This window comes from Protopterus annectens, chromosome 7.part1 (assembly GCF_019279795.1).
Source record: "Protopterus annectens isolate FY-2018-M chromosome 7.part1, PAN1.0, whole genome shotgun sequence".
Lineage (NCBI taxonomy): Eukaryota > Metazoa > Chordata > Ceratodontiformes > Protopteridae > Protopterus > Protopterus annectens.
Window position 1 is genome coordinate 497,782,170 of NC_056740.1, and position 23,630 is coordinate 497,805,799.

The window sequence follows — 23,630 nt, forward strand, 5'->3', positions numbered from 1 at the left end:
ATTCATTCTGAAGCAATGCTTTTTTTATTTGTTTTGAATTATTTAGGCAAATACATTCTGAAGTAGTGTTTTGTTATTTGTTTGAGTTATTTAGTGCAGATTTTGTTGCATTTTTCTATACTTGCTTATCCTATGCAACAGTCAGCTATGTCAGAATGTTTGTTTAAAAATGTAATAGTTTCTAGACATGCCATTTCAGCAATATGTGCATATTTATGACACAAACTACTGCAGAACTCTAGCCGGCTTTTTTGGCACTCGGCACCAGTCCCCCAGCTCCCCTAGCCTGGCATCCCTCAACACTTGGTTACGGGTCAAAAAAGAAAGAAAGAAGTTCCCTCTGCACTCTCTTGCTCCTTCCTTCATGTTAAAAGATAATTAAAGATGTTATTGATCCGTGTAGCTCCAAGAACTGCAGAAGGAGGCAAGTCTAGCTACAGTACAGGTGCTGATTGAAACACTGTTGGTAAACATCGAAGACTGAAGTGATACTAATTTCAACAACCCTAATCTTACCTTGAATCAGGAATGAGGTCCATTCCTGTAACAGTATTAAAAACAGTAAACATTTGGAGAAATAAAAAAAGTAACTTAAATAGATAAAGCATTAAACAATCTGTGTAGCTCCAGATCGTAAAACTCTGATTAAGTAACTACTATCATTGAAACTATCTGTCAGTCTTTGGTCCATATTGGTCTAGTTTCTGCTCACACATGCTGGTATTTTATGACTAAGTAACTACTATAATTTAAACTATCTGTGAGTTTTTGGTCCATATTGGTCTAGTTTCTCTCACACATCCTGGTATTTTATGACTTTATGTCTCTCAGTACACAGGGCACTATAATATAGCAATAACCCACGCCTGGGTGTGGGTAATGCTGGATTTACCCACGGTTGGTGTGGTTTGGTCACGAGGGTGAAGCCCGAGTGGCCAAACAAAGCCAACCGTGGGTAAATCCAGCATTACCCACACCCAGAAGTGGGTTATTATATTAATGACATTATTTAAGAAAAAAAATAATTATTTTTCTTAAATAATGGCATTGTATAATGCTTCCTTGCTGCCCTTCCACAGCTGTCTGGTATTCTGCGGCAGTTCTGATGTACTGCGCATGCGTATGCCTACGCAGTACATCAGAGCTGTGGGCAAAACCAACGGAGAAAGCAAGATCTCCGTTGCTTTTTACAAACTGTCTCGCTATGTTAAATGAGTTTAACATAGCGAGACAACTTTAAAAAAAGCAACTGAGAATCTCCATTGCTTTTTTAAAGCTGTCTCGCTATGTTAAACTCCTTTAACATAGCGAGACAGTGTGAAGCAATGGAGATCTTGCGTTCTCCATTGCTGTAAAAAAACAGTTATAGTAATGGAAAAAGTCCGGGCGACCAGACCTTTTTCCATTACTATAACTCTGATTTACAACGTGCACGCTGACCAATCAGCGTGCACGTTTTCGAATATTAATGGGGGGGGTCGTTGTATAATGGTTAGGTTCACACACCCTGGTATTTTATGACTTTATATCTCTCGGTACACATGGCACTATAATGGCTAGGTATTGCTTTGTCAGTGATTTATTTTACTTTTGTATTTTTCTTTGATTACTATGTCTGGGTTTCTTGCTTCTGTTTTCTTAACTGGTGGTATTAGATAATCTCATGTAATTATAAAGTCATTATTTTATGTCATTCTTTGTGGTTTATGTTTCTAATTATTTTGAGCTGCTCATATGTTGTAATGTTTGCACAATCCCCAATTTAACACTCCTCCCACACTATTGTGCCTTTTAGTATACAGACCCTCAGCCATGAGTATATCACAACCTGTAATAAGGTGGGCTATTGTTTCTAGTTCTGTACTAAACAGTCTACATTTGTCTGTTATTCCCTTATGTGGAAAAGTGCAGAATGCTTTCGTAAGATAAAGATAAACAACACAGTGTCAGACTTTCATCGTGTGGCTGTTCCCACATCAAACAGTACCACAACATTCAGAAATTAGTCTCCCATTAATAAACCCATGCTGTTTTATATCTAACAAAACAGGGTTTTTTCGGTATAATTCTGAATAAGCTGTGACTTTTTGCATGGTTTTATTTATTTAGTTTGATTGCTTGTTTGTTTTTGTTTGTCTATTTTTACACGTCTTTGTCTGTTTTTTTAATGATTTGATAACCATGGCAATGGAATAATTCTTGAACAGCATTTCAGCTATTACCTGTAGAAGACAAGAGATACAGAGCTTGTTCATACGTTTTACAGCAAGTGTACATCACAGATGACTTATTGTTGTTTTGTTTTGTGATGTAAACTTGTAGCACTTCATTTAAACAGACTTTCCATGAAAGTGGCATTTGCTTTTCTTCCACATTTTTCTGGTCACATATAAGAAAGGAGATGTGTGTAATCAAGCCCCCCCCAACCCATGGATACAGCCCCCTCACCCCCAGAAAATTATTTTCCTGTGTCAAATCAGCAGTATCAACTAAACTGTCTTTCTCCATAGAGAAATGCAATTTCAGTTGCTTGATTTTTATCCTGTAATAGCCATTGCTGTGGAATTCAATCTGGGGACATGAATAATGTTTGGCCTTGCTCATCTGTCATACATTAAAGAGATTTTGGATCCATACAGACTAGATAACTGCAGTGGTGGTGCTGCGGTAGCGTTGTTGCCTCACAGTAAAACGTCCTGTTCGATTCTCAGCTAGAGCATCTTCTGTGTGGAGACATGCATGAATGGGCGTACTTTAGTTGAAGGTTGTGCATCAGGGCCGGCAACTCGGCATGTAAAGATCTACTGCCAATCATTAGTGGACCGGAGTTTCGCTGTGGCGACCCCTAACCGGGAAAAGCTGAAAGACACAACAACAGACTAGATTTGCTTGTCCTTTCTGGTCATGTTAGCAATATAAGGGGTGTGCCTTGAAACACTTACTGTTAGCTCTTTTGTTTATCAAGTGCCGCCTTGGGAATCTGTTACCCAACTACCTTATGGATGTATGATCTTATCCTGCATTAGGAGGTCACTAGAGTCATAGCTTTTCAACGTACCTTTTCATAACTAAAGCCATTTCACTATCTTTTGTAATACCCAGCTGTGTATCTTATTTCTAATATACTTTATATTTTGTGTTTTTCTTTTTCCTTTTTTATTGTATTGTATTGTGAGTTTTCAATAACCACAGTGAAAAAATCTGAATTGAATTTTGCACACACCATAGAAAAATGTGTTTTACAGACAGCACCATTAGTTAGCAGATTTCTGTAACAAACAACTTATACATGGAGCAGCAAAGATGACTCAAATAGTCCCTGGAGTTTTGATTGGAAGTAGCAATTCAGTAAGTGATTATATAACTAATCATTCATACAAGCCATAGATGTAAGCACGACCATAGGTGGAGATGCCTTTGTATTTTGATTTATTACTCTCAGGCTGAGGTCGTACGTAACGGTCAGTAAGCAACAGTCGTACAGTGGCAGGTGGTCTTTTTGTTTATGCGCCTGAGGGTAGATAATGTATTTGTGGAAATCAACACAGTTTCACAGTTTCTTTAAATATGCAGTTCACCTAAATTAGCAGTCAGTGATTTTGGTGAAGCTGTGGTAACATATAGTATGAATCATTTGCTTTAAGAGACGACAGGTAGTAAGTAAAGGATACGCAGGTATAAACTATGTACAAAATATCTACAGGTTATTTGTATACACATAGACATTCTGTTTTGTATGTAAGGCTGAGCTGAAGTTAATGCTTCTCGCATTTATCAAGTGATGTCATGGTTGCACATTCTGCATCATATCTCAGGTGTCGACTTTGTTCCTAAACATACTAAAAAGTTACTTAGACTCAATGACAGTGATCCCACAGCCTTCTGATCTGATAGTAGCAAATGTGCTTCTATAACCCGATGAACCACTAACACTATTTATTACAAGAAATTAGCTACACTGTTTTAAAAACAAGACCGATGCAATGCAATCAAGTGAGCTTTTAAAGTTTTAAGCAGTCATAAACCAAAATAAAAAAAGTCATTTCAGTCACAGTACTTTTCCTTGATGATATACTGCCACCTTCTGGCCATTAAATATTTAGCACCCAAAGAGGCAGCACAAAATGTAAAACACAGGCACACAGAAGTCAGAGATAACTTATTCAACCATAGCTCTCAACCTCTTAGCAATAGAAATCTGTGGAAAGCCAAATATAACAGAGGGAAAATGCCCAGAAATAGGGACATATTTTAAATATTGTACTTATAAATGTATAAAGTTGCTAGAATAACAGCTTTTGTGTTAACATAAAGTTCTCTGAAGGCTATAAAGTCTGAAACTCAAATATCTGTTATTATTTAGTGACTTCATACAATAGTGATTTTCTAAAAAAGCACAAATTTTATGAGGAACAGACCAAAAATATGAGGCAAAAATCTGGACAGTTGAAAGGTATGGGTTCAACTGACTGCATCATTTCACTCAACTATCCAGAATTTTTTAGAATGTCCGGATTTCTGCCTCATATTTTTGCTCTGCTCCTCATAAAATTTGTGATATTCTCACAAAACACTGCAGACTGAAGTTACTAAATAACAACATGCATTTGAGTTTCATAGAAAATGCATGTTAATGCAAACACCTGTTATTCTAGCAACTTTCAAAGTTTGTAAGAGCAATATTTCTAAGTCCCATTATTGGGGGTCTATGCCACCCCCAATTATTTTTGGCTTTGTCCAGAATGTTTACATTAAGAGATTGAGAGGTATTTGCTGATGTGACATCACAGCCAATGTAAGTTAGAACATTTAATGTATCAATTTTGTGCAGATTCCAGAAGTAAAATCCAGCTCAGATATACGTGAAGCCCAATTATATAAACCCTACAAACATCTCTGACTAGTAATATTATTTGTTCTGGTGGTACGGATTCATGAAAAGCTTCTAGGGCTCTTGCGTGTAAGTGGCCAAGTGAAGAGCACTTGGAAAGGTACCTGGGTGGACATGAAAGATGTAGCAGTTTAGATGACCAGTAAAGTATGTCAGTGTCGCTGCCCAGAGAAATGCTGCTAAAATGTGATGCTCAGATTACACCACTGTGTACTTCACCAGCTGGGATACAGAGGTATGTCATTTCTGCATTGCAGAGTAAATGGGTTCAGAGGGCAGAGCATGCTTGGTGGGGTCCTAGCCTGTCTGCAATAATCAGTGTAGTGTCACTGCTATAGTATTCCTTGAGTTTATGAAAAATACTGTATTTGTGTTCCACTTTCAGTGTTTCCTAATGTCACTGCCCTTGGGACAATATATTTACCAATGATATTCCCATAATTCTCAGCTGCCTTAGCACATCTCTCACCTCTTTCTGTGAAAATGATAGAATGTTCTAATAAGCAATTAGCAATGCTTTTTCCTTTCTTGATTGCATTGTAAATTGCCATGGCAGAAATCTTAAAAAACACCTTTTGGTCCTAAGGGAATGTTATAGATTAGGATTATTGGATATGGTTTATTAAGGTTTTTCAGGTATTAATGTGAACTCTTTTCCCAGGATGTGCATATGAAAATGCTCTCATGTGCAGACAATCAATAAAGGTTCCATTTCAGTTTGACTGGATCTGTTTCCAGCATCAGGCAATGATTTGCTTGCATATTCTTTAAAAAGACTTCCTGTATCTGAGTTAATACTGCATGGATTCCATTAGAGCTTTACAACCTCTTCCAGTAATGCAGAAATATTTGCATTAAATAAAATATGTTTTTACCTATGCTTAATCCCTTTTGCAAGATTTCTCATATTTTTATCTGTTCTACCTCAATAAATAAAACATCTTTTATCATTAACTCATGGCGTCAACATTGTAGTAATGTTTTTTCATAAGTTAATAACAATAATTGGCAATACTCACAAAACCTCTGCTTTCTTTTGCATTGGTAGAATTTGCCATATCATGTATTGTGGTCACCAACTATTTTGATGATTTTATTTACTGGGTAAACCCACTAGGCACAAGTAGCTTTTCTTCTCTTTTCTTTTCACGGCAATGTGGGGCAACTGTCTGGATAACTGAGCTGCTCATAGTCACACAGTAGACAAATGGAGACTGAGTGGACTACAGGTTCTAGAAAACTGTAAATCCGTAAAACTCAAGGATATTCCTGACCTGACTCAGGCTTTTTATTTAGTGTAAACCTTTTTCTTTCTTTCCTTTCATCAATGCTATAGATTGTAATGGCACCACTAAAGTATTATGGGAGAACTGGTGTGATGGCTACTTCAGCGAGGGAGCTACCCTGTAGCAGTGAGACTGAATGTGAGCCATAGATGCTTCTGGGTACTGATGTTCCCTTGGACAGAGTGACTGCAAGGGCAGAGGTGAGTAGTAGTACTCAGGCTGACAGTGAGGCACTGCCGTCAGAGGATTCCAGACTTCCTTTGGAAGGGGAGTTGGGAAGGGTTACAGAGAAAGAGTTGAGACAGGCTCAGCTCTCAGACCCTACATTACAAGACCTGAGGGAGGAAGGCAGTGAGGCATCTGAATTTCAAGGAAAAGGGGAATCTATATACCGGGAGAAAGGGTTACTGTACAGAGAGTGAACCCCTGAGGAAGGGCTACAGGGTGAGATTATACAGCAGTTGGTAGTACCCAGAGCCTACTGTGTGGCACTTCTAGCCACAGTCCATGACATTCCCTTTGCAGGTCATATGGGCATAAAGCATACAAAGAAATGTATTATGCAGAACTTTTATTGGCCTGGGATCTCCAGAGATGTAACAGGGCGCTGTAGGACCTGTGAGTAATGCCAAAAGTAGGCAAGGTCAAAGCTTCATTGATGCTTTGCCTGTGATTGAGGAGCCATTTTAGAGGGTAGCTATGGATATTGTGGGGCCTTTGAGTACCCTATGTTCTACAGGGAAGAAGTATATCCTAGTGGTCATGGATTATGCTAGGTTTCCCAAAGGAAAAACTGAATGACAGAGGTGCCAATTTCATGTCAGACCTGCTGGCTTGTCTGTGGAAGCACTGCAGGGTGAAGCACCTAAAAACCACCCCCTACCATCCCCAGACTAATGGTCTTGTTGAGAGGTTAAACTCTACACTGAAGACCATGCTACGGGCATTTGCAGACAAGTTTAAGAGGTAGTGGAACAAATATTTGCCCCATCCATTGTTTGCTTACAGACCTTTTCCCCGGGAATCCACAGGTTTTTCACCCTTTGAGTTGCTGTATGGGCATAGGATGAGGGGACCCCTAGATTAGATTTGAGATGAGTGGGAGGGTGAGTGTGAATCCCACAAGGAGTCTGTTGTGGCCTATGTCCTAAACCTCAGCACAAGGCTTTGGGAACTCATGGGCTTGGCCCAGGAGAACCTGGCAGAAACCCAACAGCAGAAAAAGGTCTGGTATGACAGAAATGCTCGAGATAGAAGGTCTGGTATGACAGGAATGCCCGAGCTAGAGAGAGCATGCTGTAGGGCAGCAGGTAATGGTTCTCATTCCTGTCAGACACAAGCTGCAGGCAGCATGGAAGGGACCCTTCTAACTGGTAAGGAAGGTCAGTGATGTTAACTATGGTAGAAATGCTAGACGGAAGGCAGGGGCACAAACTGTACCATGTCAGCATGACGAAACCTTACCATGATAGGGAGGCCCTGGTGCTAAATATTTCCATTACAAGGCAGGAGGAGTCTGAGGGGGGATCTATGACTACAGGGAGCCAGCCAGCCAGCCAAATCCCAAATTACCATGGTGCAGCCTAGGTTTGCAGGCATATGATAGGACTGTTCAGTACTGTGCCGGGGTCAGCAATCTCAAGGCAGCTGGAAACAAGATGATTTGTACAGGCGTGTGCTGAAGGGATATGTTGTAGAGTGCTCAGCTTAAAGATGTATCCACAGTGTACCCTACTTGAAAAGAACAGAAATGTATATAAACTATGGTAACTGTGTAAATGTGTATGTTTTAATTGTGGAAACTGACACCTAGAAGGTTAACTTGAAAAACATCAGAAAAAAAAATTGAAATTAAATTATTTTGTAACCATGTCATAAAAGAGATGTTATCTTTCAGTTTCAGTGCAACAGGAGACATAATGTCTAGAACTAGAAGTTTTTTGTGTTGTCTTTAAATACAGAGGAATGTAAATTATTTTACAACTTTCACCATTTTCCAAAAGATGTAAGAACTATGTGTTTTCAAAGGTAGAAGCTAAAATCAATGGTTGTAAGCCTGGGAACTGATAGTCAGATGACAAGAAGTGATGTCATGCTGCAAACTATCCCAGCAGTAATATCTGAAATATTAATTTAAGAACTCTCTGAGAGGGAAACTGTGCATTCTGTATTTGTCTTTGACCTGACAACATCAGCTAGAAGATGCATTCACCACACTTGCCTTCCTGTAATAGTAAGTTTTAAGGATGTAGTAATTCTTTTAGATATAGTTAGGAATGTAGTAAAATTTATTTTAATGCTTTTCTTTATTTATTTGAGACTCGCCTGCAATGTTGTTTTAAATATTTCCTGTGATTTTGAACTCTGATGTAACCCTGTTTATTTACTGAGTATTTTCTTGTTTTTTTATTATTTATTATTAAATATATTTAAACCTTTTAATTGTGGGTGGTCTGTTTAGAGATATTTAAGCTCTTAGTGTACTTGCATATCTATTTGGTGACACTGTACAGGCCACTCCTAATAGGCTGGATCATGGTACACTAACATTTGGATTAATAGTAACATTACACAGTAGGATTGGACACCCTTTGCTAAGGGCTTAAAGTAGCTGATAAGTAGGGGTTGGTGGCAGTGGAAACTATCGTATAGTCTGGGCAGAAGAGGGCATAGCTAGTAAACCTGTGCCAGCCTTCCCCAGGTGTGTGTGTATGTGTGTATAAATGAAATCTTAAAGAGTGTGTGTGTCAGCTACTTGCGCAGGGACATGAAGCACTTGTTGGACAGAGAGGGTGCTAAAGGTCTTGGCTTGGCTACTCATCTGAGATCTCATCTCTGTAGCTTTGCCAGTGAGGAGTCTTATTGGGATCTGGAGAAAGAGGGAGAAACCAGCCCCAGACTGACTGTAGTCTTAAGGGAAATTGCACTTTACTGTGTGTGTACTTGTCATCCTCCCAGTGGATACATCTCTCACTCTTGCCAGCAGTGAGGATTGGGGCTCCCTGATTACTGCCCAGTGTTGGGGCATCACACTGTGCTCTAGCAGCAAATTATCCATGTCTTCTTCTCCCCCCTGCCCCATGTGGCTCAGGTACCAACTGAAAGGAAAAGAACGCTTTACTAAAGGGATCTGAGAAGAACAGATTACTTACTCAGTTATATAAATTAAAGTGATCCCCACACCCCAAAGAAAAGTATGCACTTGGAATCCTGTTGTTCTGAAATCAACAGACAACTCTTTGCAAGATTATGGAGGAATCAGAACAGCTGAAAGTTTTAAACATGCAAGTAAAAGCCCACTTATGACCTATAGCTGATTTGAGTATATTTGAAAAGTTCAAGTCCAACTGACGCATAAAAATAAAGACATGCTGAACTGCACACCGGCATTCCACAGCTCTCCATATAGTGCCATATCTTTACCAGTTCTTTAAAACTGAGAACAGAGCAATCTTCTTCTTTACTCTGATTCAAAATATCCTCATGAGATTCATGTAGCTCACTACTGATCATCGCCATCTTGTTTCTTAACTCATGCCCTTTCACCCTAAACGTCACTGACCTGAAAGTGCAGAGTTTGTAAATAGAAGACTTTCATTATCACAGTTTCAAGAGTCAGTGGAGGGGGGGTTACATTGTTACTGCTTTGCATAACATAAAAGTTATGGTGGGATGTCTGTTGCTTTATATTGATTATTATTTTATTTTGTTTGATGATTGATTGCTTGCATATAAAGCAGAAAGCTGAACAACAGTGTGTCTCTTCAGACTGAGATTCTCTGAAAACATAGGGGTGATGGATTGTTTATATTAAGGCACACCAGGATGCACAGTAGCAACCCCCCCCCCCCCCCCCCGCTGCGGGGCAGACATTGCAATTATAGTTAACAAATATAGTTTTATCATTTTAAGTTCTTCTTAATAAGAGGAAGGAGATTAGAAAGAAAGACAGTTTACTCTCCATAGGGGGTAGTCCATAGGACTACCAGGAAATGAAACTTACAAGTGTGTATTGAGGGCATCAGCCCACTTGCTGGATGTGAGCAGTCTTTTACTCTCATTAAGACAGTGATACCGATTTGAGAGTTTCATATAGTTTTTACTTCTAGGCATAACTATATCCTAATTCCTTTCATGGATTCACAGTAACAAGGCCCATCCAAACCCTGCCTACCACTCAACTCCTGGTGACCTGTACAAATAATATTGAATATTCACAGAGATGTCCTCGCCGGTCAATTCAGGAAAATAAACATTACAGGTCTGATTTGCCTGAAGTACCTAGCAAATTACATGAGGAAACAAAATGATTATGCATGCACAGTTGTGTTCACAGTAAACATCATAGCTGAAGGAATAATTTAAGGACTTATGTCACTAACTGTAGTCTATAAAGTCTTGCCAATGATGCAGGCAGTGCCACAAGTCATCCCTGGTAGGCTGCGGCTGCTGTAAAAAAAAAAAAAAAAAAAAAAAAAAAAAAAAGAACAAAATCGGAATTTAAAGGTGGCAATTGGAAATTCATGGCACCCATTATTTTGCCCTCAAAACCAGTAAATTCCAAGTAATTTAGTATGGTTGAGAGATATGAACCTTTGTCTCATGCCTGCTGACCATCAAGCCACCCCTAGATATCCATTCATTCTTCTGGGAGTTGAGAGCTGTCTGATGGGGGCTATCATCCAAGCAGCCATGAGGGTGCTTTTTCTTTCACTACCATCCTGGCAATGATAATATTTGGTATCCTAACCCTACCCCATTGGCATGAGGTCATGCAAAACATGTCAGTTTAGTGGCCCACAATGCCCACCTTTTTTCAGTGCATGCTTCTATGCACCCATTATGAAGGCTACTATCTGCTGATGCCTTGGTGAGACTACTGACCAGCCACAGGATACCCCTCTGAGTTACCACTCCTCTTCTGAGAAGCAGTGGCAGTGTATGTGACCAGCCCCACCCCTCCTCCAGGATGGACCACACACACACTGCCTGCCAACATCATCAAGCACCCAAGCCTGTAGTCAAATTTTTGCCAACTGAGACATAGTTGGGGCTTAATATTCTACACCTCTGGTACTGGAACTTTTCTCTTTCTTCATCCATCCCCCTCAAGTGGAAAAAAACTTTGCAGTGAGGCTGTCCTACTGGGTTACTTTGATGCCCTGGTAGCTCCTTGACTTCCCAGTACCATTAAAGAAAAGTATTTTCCCTTACCAGTTTTGCAGTCTGTTTATCCGCTGTTCATTTCATTTACTTTGCTCAGTGATTATAGCATACCTGTTGCTCTAGCTGTAAAGAAACTTAACAGATTAGTATCTCTGCCATCAGAAACATTAAAAGGTATTTTTTTCGACAATTCTCCTTTACTTTTACTAAGCAGATATTTACTTGACCTGTTTTCATTTTTTTGGTCCCTCCTCCCAGCAACTGACCATTAGCTGACTCCAAATGTCCCTTCTCATTTACCAGGTCTACTAAACCTAAAAAATTGCTTAGGAGTGATGGTGAGTATGCTGGGACAGAGTCATATGTACTGCCAAGGAAGATTTTTTTGCTTATGCCCTATGTTCCCCCACAGGGCACTCACATACTGTCTCATGGACTGATGTCTAGTGACTGTGCTGGCATATCGTCACAAGTCCATGATGATTCAGCCAAAGCTCTGCCTCTCCAAAGACAATGTTTCATGAACCTCAGACCACTGCCTGAGATCCATGCACATGCCCCACCAATGGGCACATGCCCATCATCCCTCATCATTGCCTATGACACCCAAGTCCAGGAGCATACTTAGGCTGGGACAAAAGGGGTGGTTATCCCTGGCACAGAGTACTGGGAGGTGCAATCAGCAGAAGTCCATTAGTCTTCAGTACAGCGTATTCAGATATCGGTATTAGGTTTGTGATCAGAACTAAAGTGCTTACTACTCTGTGTTTGCCATAAACTGTAGCAGCTCAGTTTCCTATAGTTTAAAAGGATTTTTTTGTTAATAATTTAAGTTTTTAACGCTCCATGTGTGGCGTAAACTGTAATAGTTGCTTTCTGCATACAGTTTACTATGGTTTAAAAGAAAAAAGAGCATTTTTTTTTTCTTTTAGAATTAAAGAACTGAAGTGTTTTTTTTTCTGTTCCTCAGCTTAGAGTTAAGGAAGGGTTCCAAATCATGGGATAGTGCCGGAGTCTATCTCTATCCAACCTGCTGACCGAACTCAGGTTGCCTATACTTCAGGGCTTTATCCCTCTATGCCATGGCATTAGTTCTGCTTGAACTGTTTTTTTTTTACCTGTATATATAAATTCTTTTATCTAACGTATACAGTGTTATCTTTGGTTTCAGCCTATTAGAGTCTTCCTCCAACATTATGGTGATTGTGATCCCTGTATCTATCAACATAGATAATATTCTGGTTTTGTATCTTAACTTTTAATTATGGCTTCTTCACACCCACTTCCTTATTTAGAGCATAAAATGTTGTACCATTTTCTGACCTAAGCTTCTCACGCCAACCTGTCCTCTCACATTCCATCCATACCAGTAAACTATGCATTTCCTGAACAGTCAACTGAATGTTCTGTCTGTACTTCCTCATCCATTGTTTCTTTCTTCTGAATACTTTTTCACCCATGCTGTGGCTGCAAATGGTCACTTTTGAGCAATGCTCTACCTACCACCAAGCTTATATGTGCACACCTGAAAAAGAGTTGAAGTAAAATAAAACTTTCAAATAACTCAAGAAATGAACAGTGCCTGGGAGAGAACTGGAGATCATAAACAAATCCACAGTAAGGGGACACGGTAAGAAAAAGAGGGGAAGTAACTTATACTTGAAGAGCAGAAGCGTTTATTCCCAAAAATTATAGTATGTGCAAGGAATAACCTATTCAAGGGGTGGTGCAATAAAACATGGGAGAGGAATGTATTAGATAGACCCCAGGGAAAAGGTAGCAAAGAATAGGAGGAAGCTGAGCATTCCTCTGGAAGTATAATTTTTGATTCATAGTTGTTATCAAGTTTTATGCTTCTATGCACTGAGTAGTTATATGAATTTTTAGAAGGCAGTTACAAGCTTTAGGGCTTCCAACTATTCTTGACTGAAAATAGGTCTATAAAGTGATGAAGCATACGTACCTACATTCTTTTTGATCTCCCTAATATTGAAGAAATGCAGGCATGTACCTGTATCCATTTGGAGCCCCCTCCTGGAAACAGCACAAGGAGTTGTGAGATCATTAAATAAGATCTTACTTCCTAATAAATTAAATTCCATAGCACTAACTGTGACAACCCACAGTTATGAAGCCCAACCATGCTCCCAATTACCCTACCAAAGCCATTAAAAACAGATACATATTACATGTCAACACCAGCTTTTAATGTCAACATTCTGTTCCCACTCTTTTCGTCTCAAAACAAGACTGATTGTAGACAGAATATCTCAAGGTCCGACTTTATCCACATGCAGAAAACAAAACTGGACTTAATGTTTTTTAGAAAAACGTGGTTTGTACAAGGGAATATTGTTAAGTATGGTGGTGAAACAGTTACGTTATGCCACCATTAGCTAGACACAGATGCCAAGACTACTTGTCCATGCTCCACCCACAATCTTAAAAGAATTAAAAACATAAGTGAATGTAACACATAATCTACTTTACAAGAACAAAGATATTTAAAAAAACGGAATGTCCACACCGAGAAAGTTCAGGTACTTTTTAGTTTTGATGTTCAGCTATTAGTAGAAATGTACACATTCATTATATGTTATAATTACAGTACTTTCCTCAATTACTACAGTTACGTCACTCTTTGTTAATGTTTTTGTTGTTGTGGTGGTGGTGGTGTGTTTTCTTTTTTCAAAATTTAGAAGCTTGTGATTGTGGCATTCTTTTAGTTACACATCCAGATAGGAAGGGCTTCATATTAGTGTCCCAAAGTTCTTCATGACTTTGCTGTCCTATGTGATTTTATGAAAACAGTTGTGTGCATCCCTTAAATCATTTTCATTTGCTATTTTTTGCAGTGCCACAGGAAGAGAGGTGTTTGACTGGATTCTAGACCAGGGATACTATTCAGAACGAGACACAAGTAATGTCATCAGACAGGTTTTAGAGGCTGTAGCATACCTTCATTCGCTTAAAATCGTCCACAGGAACCTGAAGGTAACAACCAATTCCTGGTTACTTTTCTTTCATTCCTTATAATCATTTATTTTACTGGCTCTTGTTTAGTTAACAAAGACAAACTCACTGAACTATTTGTACTTTTTTGATGGAGAAGTCTCTTTGGATCACAGGTTACCCACCTGTATGGACTACAAGGGACACAGCTGTATTAGATATATACAAAGCAATCAAATGAAGATATTATACAGAAAATGTTGAGCATATGATAAGAAATTGATGAGGTCCTATACTGACAGTAACAGTTTGTCCTGTTTTACTGAACTGAACAGATCACCTGATCTTTCAGTTTGCACAAAGTTTGTATCTACACTATGCTAATCTACACAGCAAGAGACAACAGATGGAAAATACTGCATATTTGTGTCAGTATATTTTCACCATCTAGAAGTTAAGTCCCAAGGCAGTGAGAGCCAAGGTACTGATATAATGTGGCAACACAAAGTGTGCTCAACCTCTGTCTGCTGTCAGTAGTTTTACGATACGGTTTTGTGGCAATTGCCATCTGTCTAGCTGTGCAGGTCTTTCTAATAACAGACATGTTCATACATAATCATCTCACTGTAACAAACTTGTTTTATCTAAGATTCTATGTATGAACCCTTGCTACAACAAGGCTATTATTTTTCTTTGGCGCACATTCATGTTCTGCGTATGACACTGCTGTTAACATTTTCTTACCTTTGAAGTGTTACTTCTGAACGGCTGCATGCACTGTCTAACAAACTGCTCACTGCCCTGATACAATACACCCTTTGTTCAAACAGGCAGACCAGTGTAAAACTCAAGGCCTCATTTGGAACAGTAGCAGAAGAGAACGTCTTCAATAAAATTGTTCCCATTCCATGTAACATTTTACCCAAATATCTCCAGAATGAAAAGAACAGGCCAGCGATAACTGTGTGCAAATGTAACACATTTACATAAATCTGCTGCCTGTTAATCAATATAATATGTGCATAACACTGGAATAATAAATTCAGAGCAGTATAAAGTAACCTGCATTGCATTGTGGATTGCATTCTTTACTGCTGTAAATAAAAATTTAGAATTATATGTTTTAGCGCAACATCAAAAATGTGCTTTTGTAGTATGTTCTGTTACAGAATGCCTGGCATGCTAGACATAAATGTGTTATTTACTGTATCCTTAGTAAGTGTTGGCTTGTATATAAAACTGTATGCATGATGCAGTTACAAAGCTTGGAATGTGTTTAGAATGGGTCTATATTAAAACTAAAACAAGTCTGAACATTGTAATATCGAACCCTAAAGTCCGAAAGTGGAAAATAGCAAAGCCACGGCACATCAACTTTTTTTCCCAGGGAAAAAAAATCAGTGGGCTGTTTTTGGGGCTTTGCTATTTCCTCCACTGGTGTGATCTTGGAGTTGGTATATTTAAGTAGGGGGTGTGGGGGGCAAAGCCCCCCTTTTCAGTTTAAGGTTAAGTTTTTTTGTTTTTTTTTTTGTCACGGAACAATGATTTTTTTTTCCCTGGGGAAAAAAAAATCACTGTTCTGTGCTTTTGTTTTTTTTTTGGGTTTCGGACAGTAGGGTTCGATATTACAATGATTTAACTTTTTTTAAGTTCAACGTTGTGATATAGACTCGTTTAGAACATTCATTACATATAAATAGCTGCATTTCTGGATATGATCTAGTTGACACATTCTGTGGTTATCACTTCTTAGATCATGGCTGGCTTACCCAGTCAAGAAATTAAAAAAATAAATGAATAAATATTTCTGGTACATTTAAGAAGCAAAACACAAACCAGGAACAACAAATACAAACAATCCAAAAACTGAAGGTACAGAAGACACCAGCGAGCCAGTGAGAGGTTTAAAAATGTATTAGTAATGAGCCAACAGGATTAAGCGCTTTCGTCAGTCTATAACCAAGACTTCATCAGAATCTAAAAATTCAACAAACTCTACAATGTTTAAATAGTAAAAAATCACATGATCACCACATCAATTAACAACAGAAGCAAATTTGTTAACCCTACGTTATCACGTAGAAAAGAAGGTAGTTTTTAGAACATAAGGTGCAGGGTTTACACTTTGTATGACTTTAAAAGCAGTACGCTACTGATTGAAATACATTCATTAAGGCCAGAGGGCACGCAAGCATTCAACCTTAGTTGCCACATCATTTCTCTGTATTCAATAAGATCTTCCCATGGCCCTCCCCTCATATTCTGGGGTACAATATCCAATCCAAAAAATAAAAAATATTGATCAGGGTGTGTTTCCACATTCTTGTACAAAGAGTTTTTAACATTTTTGTTCCTCATATCTAGATTGTGCTCATAAATACGCTCTTTAAATTTCCATTTGTTTTTTCCCCCAGATAAAAATACAAACATTGAACACACTTTGCCACATATACTAAACTTATTGAAATATTTCAAAGAACTGCATGCATTTAACTTCTCTAGGATAACATGAAAAAAATATTCTATAACAATGAATGTAATGCAATATATATAAAATTAAGCAGTCTTCAAGCTATCTATCTGCAGAAACCATCTATGTCATTTGTACACAGAAGTAAATCCCCTGTTTTATATTCTAATGCTGTACATATGTATCGTTTATGCCTTCTTCCTCTTCATCTTAGATGCTTTTATGCTCATGTCTTCCATATTAACATACTTTTTGATAACCACATGTTTATGCCAACTTGATGGCCTTATGAACCAATTCATTGTTGGAGCTGCATATTTTATGTTCGTGGCATTACGGTTTCTAGTTATACTTAGTAGTTTGTCCTTTCTTGTTATTCACGTTGATTTCAGTCTTAGATTTGCTATAGCTGAGTAACGGTAACCATTTGACATGTCAGGACCTGCTAAGGGGACCCCCAAAACACAAAGAGTGAAGGGCTGTTAAAATGGATTTATAAGTCGGAGATGGCTATTTCCCCGAGTATTCTCTTTTGTCTGAGATATGGCGATCTTGGAGTTGGTATATCTAAGTTGGGTGTGGTTGACTTGCCCCCTACAAAAAATAAGTTTAAAGGAGAAGAAATAGAGTTGTCCAAGATTTGCTCTTCTCCTGGATTTTCAATCCTTTTTTCTTTTTTTTGGTATGTCTGCAATCAGCATTACAAGTGTTGACATTTCAATAGAGAGCCTTGAGTTATGGCTCAAAAGTCCTTGGACCAGCTCACCTATCTAGGCAATGAATTAGAAACATAAATAATATGTAACCAACAAAGCCACAATACTTGCAACTGGAACCTGGACACAAGAGTATCCACTGCCCTGCACCTTGTAAGTTTATAAAATGGAAAAGAAAGCTGAGAAAGTGGCTCTGTAGGCATGAACATAGTGTGGAGATGTGTACATTTGTCTTGTGCCCTCCGCTTTGTACATTGTCATAAACTGTTGTGTTTTATAGCTATGGATTAGTCTTCAGTGGTCCTTTGCTGTAAAATGGTGCTCAGAAACACAGAGCATACCATTGTATATTATACAGTCATGTGATCAGGAAAAGCACTATGTAGCACCACATGACTACAGAGAAAGCAGGGAAAGGCAGCTGCATAACATGTGCTGAAGGTTACTATAGCTCAGTGAGCTACTACATGTGCTGAAGGTTACTATAGCTCAGTGAGCTACTACATGTGCTGAAGGTTACTATAGCTCAGTGAGGTACTACATGCACTGAAGGTTACTATAGCTCAGTGAGCTACTACGTGCGCTGAAGGTTACTATAGTTCAGTGAGCTACTACGTGCGCTGAAGGTTACTATAGCTCATTGAGCTACTACATGTGCTGAAGGTTACTATACCTCAGACAGCTACTTAGTAAGGTGCTTTATATCCTCTTAAGCTGCTAGTGCTCTGCATTTCATCATTGTGCCCAGGAGTGATTAATAAAAATGTTTCACTACATAATCATCAGGCTAGGGTTATTACCAGCTTTGGTCATGAAGGGATCTGGAGTTGTGCATTCTCCAATTGGCAGGTGATTGCCATGACAATGGGGGAGCTGGTGCAGTGCATTCTCCAACTGGCAGGCGATCACCATGTTTTCGTCCTATGATTGCTCTTCATTTATTGTACAATGCACTGTAAATTTCTCCTTTATCGTTATTCTTTGTTTTCACACGAAGACTGAGCCTAATGTAAGTCCTTGTGGATTAGCATGCTATTCTGGTCAATAATTTTAAATCAAATCAAATAAAAATGAGCATCACTACATGCGTCTAATTAAATTATGGTTACATGAAAGAAAAATGAAGACAAGCTGTTGATGCTCAGAATGTCAGAATGAAACACCTAATGCTGGAAAATGCCAATGGTGACTGTCTTAAATTCTGAGATTTTTTAATAAAGTTTATGAATCTTTTAAATTATAATATAGTTATGCTACTTTACATCATTTCCAAGCAGAGATCAGAGTGGCCCATCCAACATGAAGCATGATTTTGAACATAAATTCCCCAATCACAAACCATCAAGCATTACCTTCTTAAAATAAAGCCTAAACTCATGTGTTTTTCCTTGTTGTAGATTTTTTAATTTAGTTTATTTAACATTTGTTTACCATGAAGGTCCGACTGGGACAGAGCCCATTTTCTGCTTAGGCCTGGGGAGAAATGGCCCAGACGCGCATCTTTGGAATTTTATCTCACTATGTCTAACACCCTCCTTACATGAATATGCAAACTCCTTGGTCACACAACCATGGAGAAGGCAAAAGCACATTAAAAGCACAATCTACAGTCTCATAGTTTAAGTATAACAACAGCAGCCCGTATTGTGGAAATAAAACAGCACAGAAATATGGCTGGTGAGTCAGTGAATCACAAAATGTATGTTGATGATATATATAGTAAAGGTGGGGGATGGCACAGCTGCACAGCAGATAGCGTTGCCTCAGAGTGGTTGACCATTAAGTTCTGTTCTTGGCTGAGGTAACTTTTCTGGAAGTTGTCCTGTCCTTTTTGTGTCCACAGTGTCTTTTTTAGGGTGAGACAAGGACACCACTTGCCCTGGGTGCAAAGTGTTAGGGATTGTGATCAGTCTACTAGTAGTCACTTCTAGGTGGTATAATTTGTAGCGAGTTCTTTGCTACAATTTTACACCAGTCCATTTTTATTCTCCTCAAGTTTCAGTGCAGAAACAGAACTTCTTTGGCTCCTGAGATATAGAAACAACACCAGCAGACTTGAATGGACCTTTTCTGTTTTCTACTCAAAATATACTTGAGAGGTTCCAGCTTGAGATACAGAACTGGGTGCTAGATGGGCTATAACTCTGTGTGTCTGCAGGGAACCCCAGCTTTCTCCAACACTTATTTATTTATTTATTTATTTATTTATTTATTTATTTGTCTTTGTTGACCAGGGAAGTCTAACTGGTTAAGACCCATTTTCACAGAGGCCCAGGGAGAAAAGCTCTATATTCAAGTTACACATTATGCACATTTATAATCACATGGTAAAAGCATCTCTACATGAGCTTATTTACATGATTTTTAAATATTTCCTACATGAACATAGCATTTTAACACAAAAAAAAACAAGAGAGAAATTAACATAAATTGGCTAATTATTGAATAGAAAACTAAAATACAATAACAGTCAATGTACTTATTACATAATGGCTGCAGGGAAAATATCAAACTGGGATGTTTTTGAAGTCAGTAACACTTTACAGGCAGACAAGTAGTAATGTCGATTAAAAAAATTACATTAAGAGAGCTATGAAAGGAGAAGTTATGGAAATGAACAGAAACATAAAAGGACAGAGGAGGAACTGGGAGGAACTGCAGTTAGTGGTGAGATGTGAGAGGTGAAGGAAAAGTAATAGTTTAGGAAATAAATGCAGTGTGAGGAGGAGTGATAAAGTACAAAAAGATTGGGAAGCAAAGTGGCTGTAAGAGTTAGAAAAAGTAATCTGAGTAAAGCTAGCCAGGTGAGCAGGAGGAACAGAGACATTTTTGGCATAGGTGGTGTTTAAGCAACGTTTTGAAACTCTTTAAGTTTTCTATCTGATTTAATTGAGTGGGGACTTCATTCCAGAGTCTTGACACATAATGGGAGTGGAGAGAGTCATCAACAGTGTTGGAAGTCTTACTGGTATATAGCAAGAGTTTATTGCTAGAGCGAAGGTCTCTAGTGTGTGAATAGTACAGCAGAGTGCTTTGTAATGCTGGGCATTTGTCTGGAGAGTACAATAGGTAGTGGACAATGATTAGTTGTGAGTGTGTCAACTGGTTTGGGAGTTCAAGCCAGTTTAACTGTTTTAATGCAAGGCAGTAATGTGTTTATAAGTTTGGTTGGTTGGTTGTTTGGCTGGTTGGTTGGTTGAAAATGTAGCTATTTTGTAGTAGCAAGAATCTAGTTTAGTTTTATACATAGTATTGATATTTGTAAAAATAAGGGAAGCATATAACAGAGAAGGAAGGAGGTATGTTGCTGCTAAGGTAATCCTTGCTTTATCTGTCAGGTAGTGTTTGGCCCTACAGAGGGAGCCAAGTTTTTCGTGAGTTTTCTTGATGAACTAGACTATGTGGTGATCAAATCTGAGATTGTCATATATTACGACTGAGTAGTTTGTTTGGCTTATGTATTCTGTTTTTGTGTTATTACTTGAGGTAATATGCAATGTGCATTTTCTGGTTAAGGTCTTAGTTTGTAGTAAACAGCATATGTTTTTTTAGGGGGGCGGCATTAAGCAGCAAGTTAGAATTGTTTAGCTATATTTCAATGTCAGTGAAAGATCTCTGAGCGATTTCCTGTAATTTTGTTATGGATGGGGCAGAGCATATAAGGGGTTGTATCATCAAAGTATTGTACAAGAGTGCATGTGTTGTAGCAGTGTGAAGTTTACTTATGAAAGTATTACATAGAAGGGGGCTAAGTATTGACCCATGGGGAACACCAACACAGACTGGTTGAAATGTTGAAAGGTTTTGTTGCCATTTAGTTGCCTGCTGATGATTGCATAAATAACTGTGAAACCAGGAGATGGTGGGGTAAGTGAGACCTAGTGTTGCAAGTTCAGAGAAGAGCTTTTGGTGGGACATGGTATCAAATGCTTTGAAAAGGTCAAGAAAATGTGAAGAAACAAGGTTGCCCTCATTTCTGTGTGGGTTTACTATGTTGGTGAAGTTGAGAAGGGCAGTAGTAGTAGTACTATGGTTGGCCTGAGGAGGGCAGTAGTAGTACTGGGGTTGGCCTGAGGAGGGCAGTAGTAGTACTGTGGTCGGTCCTGAAACCATGCTGGGTGTTGGAGAGGAGGTTGTGTTTGGTTATATGTTTCATAAGCTGAGTGTGAGTAAATTTCTCTTGGATTTTAGCGAGGGGTGATAGGATAGCAACAGATCTATAGTTTGTTAACTTTGTTGAAGTGCTTCCTTTGTGAAGGGGTATGATAATGGATTTTTTCCCAGATGGATGGGACATAGTTTTCAGTTATTGACCGGTTGATTAGAATGGAGACAGGGAAGGCTAGTGCTTCTTCACCTAATTTGAGGAACTCAGTGGGAAATTTATCAACAGCTGAGGTTGTTGCTTTTTATTTGGCAAGTGATTTTTTTTATGGTTGATGTTGGGACAGGCCGAAAACTAACAGTTCTTTTGAGAACAGATAGAAGTTGGAGGGGTGAAGTGAGGTGGTCATTGCTTAGTGATAGAACTGACTGGATAAAATGGGTGTTGAACTGAGTGGCAGTGGACTTTTTGTTTGAGGTAGAAGGACAGTGTATAGTGGTATGGGCAGGGTGTGATACTATATTTAGAGAGGACCAAAAAAGCTTGGGGTTGTTTTGGTGCTTTTGTTGGAGATCACTGTAGTACAGTAGTATGATTTCTTGTCAGAGTAACAGAGATCTTGGTATGAATTTGGAGAGATCTAAACTTTTTGTAGTGGTGTTTTGCTTTATTATTATACCAGTCTTTCCATGCTTTATCCCTTTGTAGCATGAGCTGTTTGGTCTCTTCTGGCAGCCATGGCACTGTGTTAGTTTTTACCCTTCTTGTCCTAACTGGTACTAAGTCATTTGGTATTTTAGAAAGGTGTAATTGAAGTAACTGCTTCATTTAGGGGTATTACTCTTAATGCATTCAAGATATAGTGGACCAAGGCTGTAATAAATGTGTCTTTATCAAATTTGGTTTTAATTATGTACTTGTTTATGGTTTATTTGTTTGGGTGAAACATGTTGTTTTCTTATTACATAGGTTGGGAGGTGGTCACTTGTAGTATCTGGTAAGCAACCAGAGGATTTTATATTATGGGGTTTGTTTGTCAATATCCAATCATCATGGACTGCCTATTAGTGCTTTTGTTGATTCTGGTAGTGGAGATGATTAGGTGGATGACGCTAAATAGGTAATAGATTCCTTGGGGTTGCTACTGTTTTTGGATTGCCATTCTATAACATCCCAATGTCATTCAGAGACATGAACTGATGATTCTCCAAACTGTCAAAAGGTCTTTGCTACCTGTGATAGACTGACATCCCATCCAGAAACTGTTTTCTGTCTTATGCCTGTTGAGTATCACAGTAGCATAAATTAACTGTGGCCAGTTCAGAAAGGACAGCCCTACCAGAGTGCTAAATGTTAGTGGCACATTCTGAAGGCGAAGCACATGCTAATTAGCCATGTGCTTTCCCCAGAAATGCCTGTGGTAAGGCATTTATGCAGCCAAGCAATTCAGAAAATCACTGGTCTGCATAAATTAACACGGCCACCCATGCATGCTAAAGCTAATGAGCACAACCAAAAGCATGTGTTCACCCATTGCAGTACATGTATGTGCCAAGGTGTTGAGTGAACAGGTAGTGTTGGGGGAGTGTCTATATGTGAGGCTGCATGTACAAGTGTTGTGTGTCTGCCTGGGAGGTTGCAGTAGAGGGGTTAGTTAAGGTAGGGTGTGTGTGTGTGTGTGTGTGTGTGTGTGAGTGTGTGTGTGTGTGTGTGTGTGTGTGTGTGTGTGTGTGTGTGTGTGTGTGTGTGTGAATGTATGAATATGTGTGTGTGTGTGGGGGGGGGTCTCAAACCTTCATACTCTCCTAATGAGCAAATCTTACAAAATTGGGAGAGTGAGAATCACTAGACACCAGTACAGTAGAGAGTTGATTATCTGAACATCGATTACCAGAAATGTCAGTTATCCAAATGAAGCCTTCCAAAGTTTTAGGTAGGAAAATTCATAAAGTTTGAATATGTAAACATTGTACGTATTTGCTTGTGTGTATTTTTTGTGCTTGTAGCCCACTTGTGTGTGAAAAATATTCTTTACCGTCCACTA

General features: G+C 38.8%; 1 protein-coding gene across 1 annotated transcript in view; it reads left to right on the forward strand.

The window, feature by feature from the left end:
* The window catches only part of CAMKV (CaM kinase like vesicle associated), a 1,209,710-nt gene that overhangs the window by 775,621 nt on the left and 410,459 nt on the right, over positions 1-23,630 (forward strand). Inside the window, exon 5 of the mRNA XM_044078939.1 lies at positions 14,199-14,337. Within this exon, the coding sequence (XP_043934874.1) occupies positions 14,199-14,337 (139 nt within the window). The remainder of the gene's footprint in view (positions 1-14,198; positions 14,338-23,630) is intronic.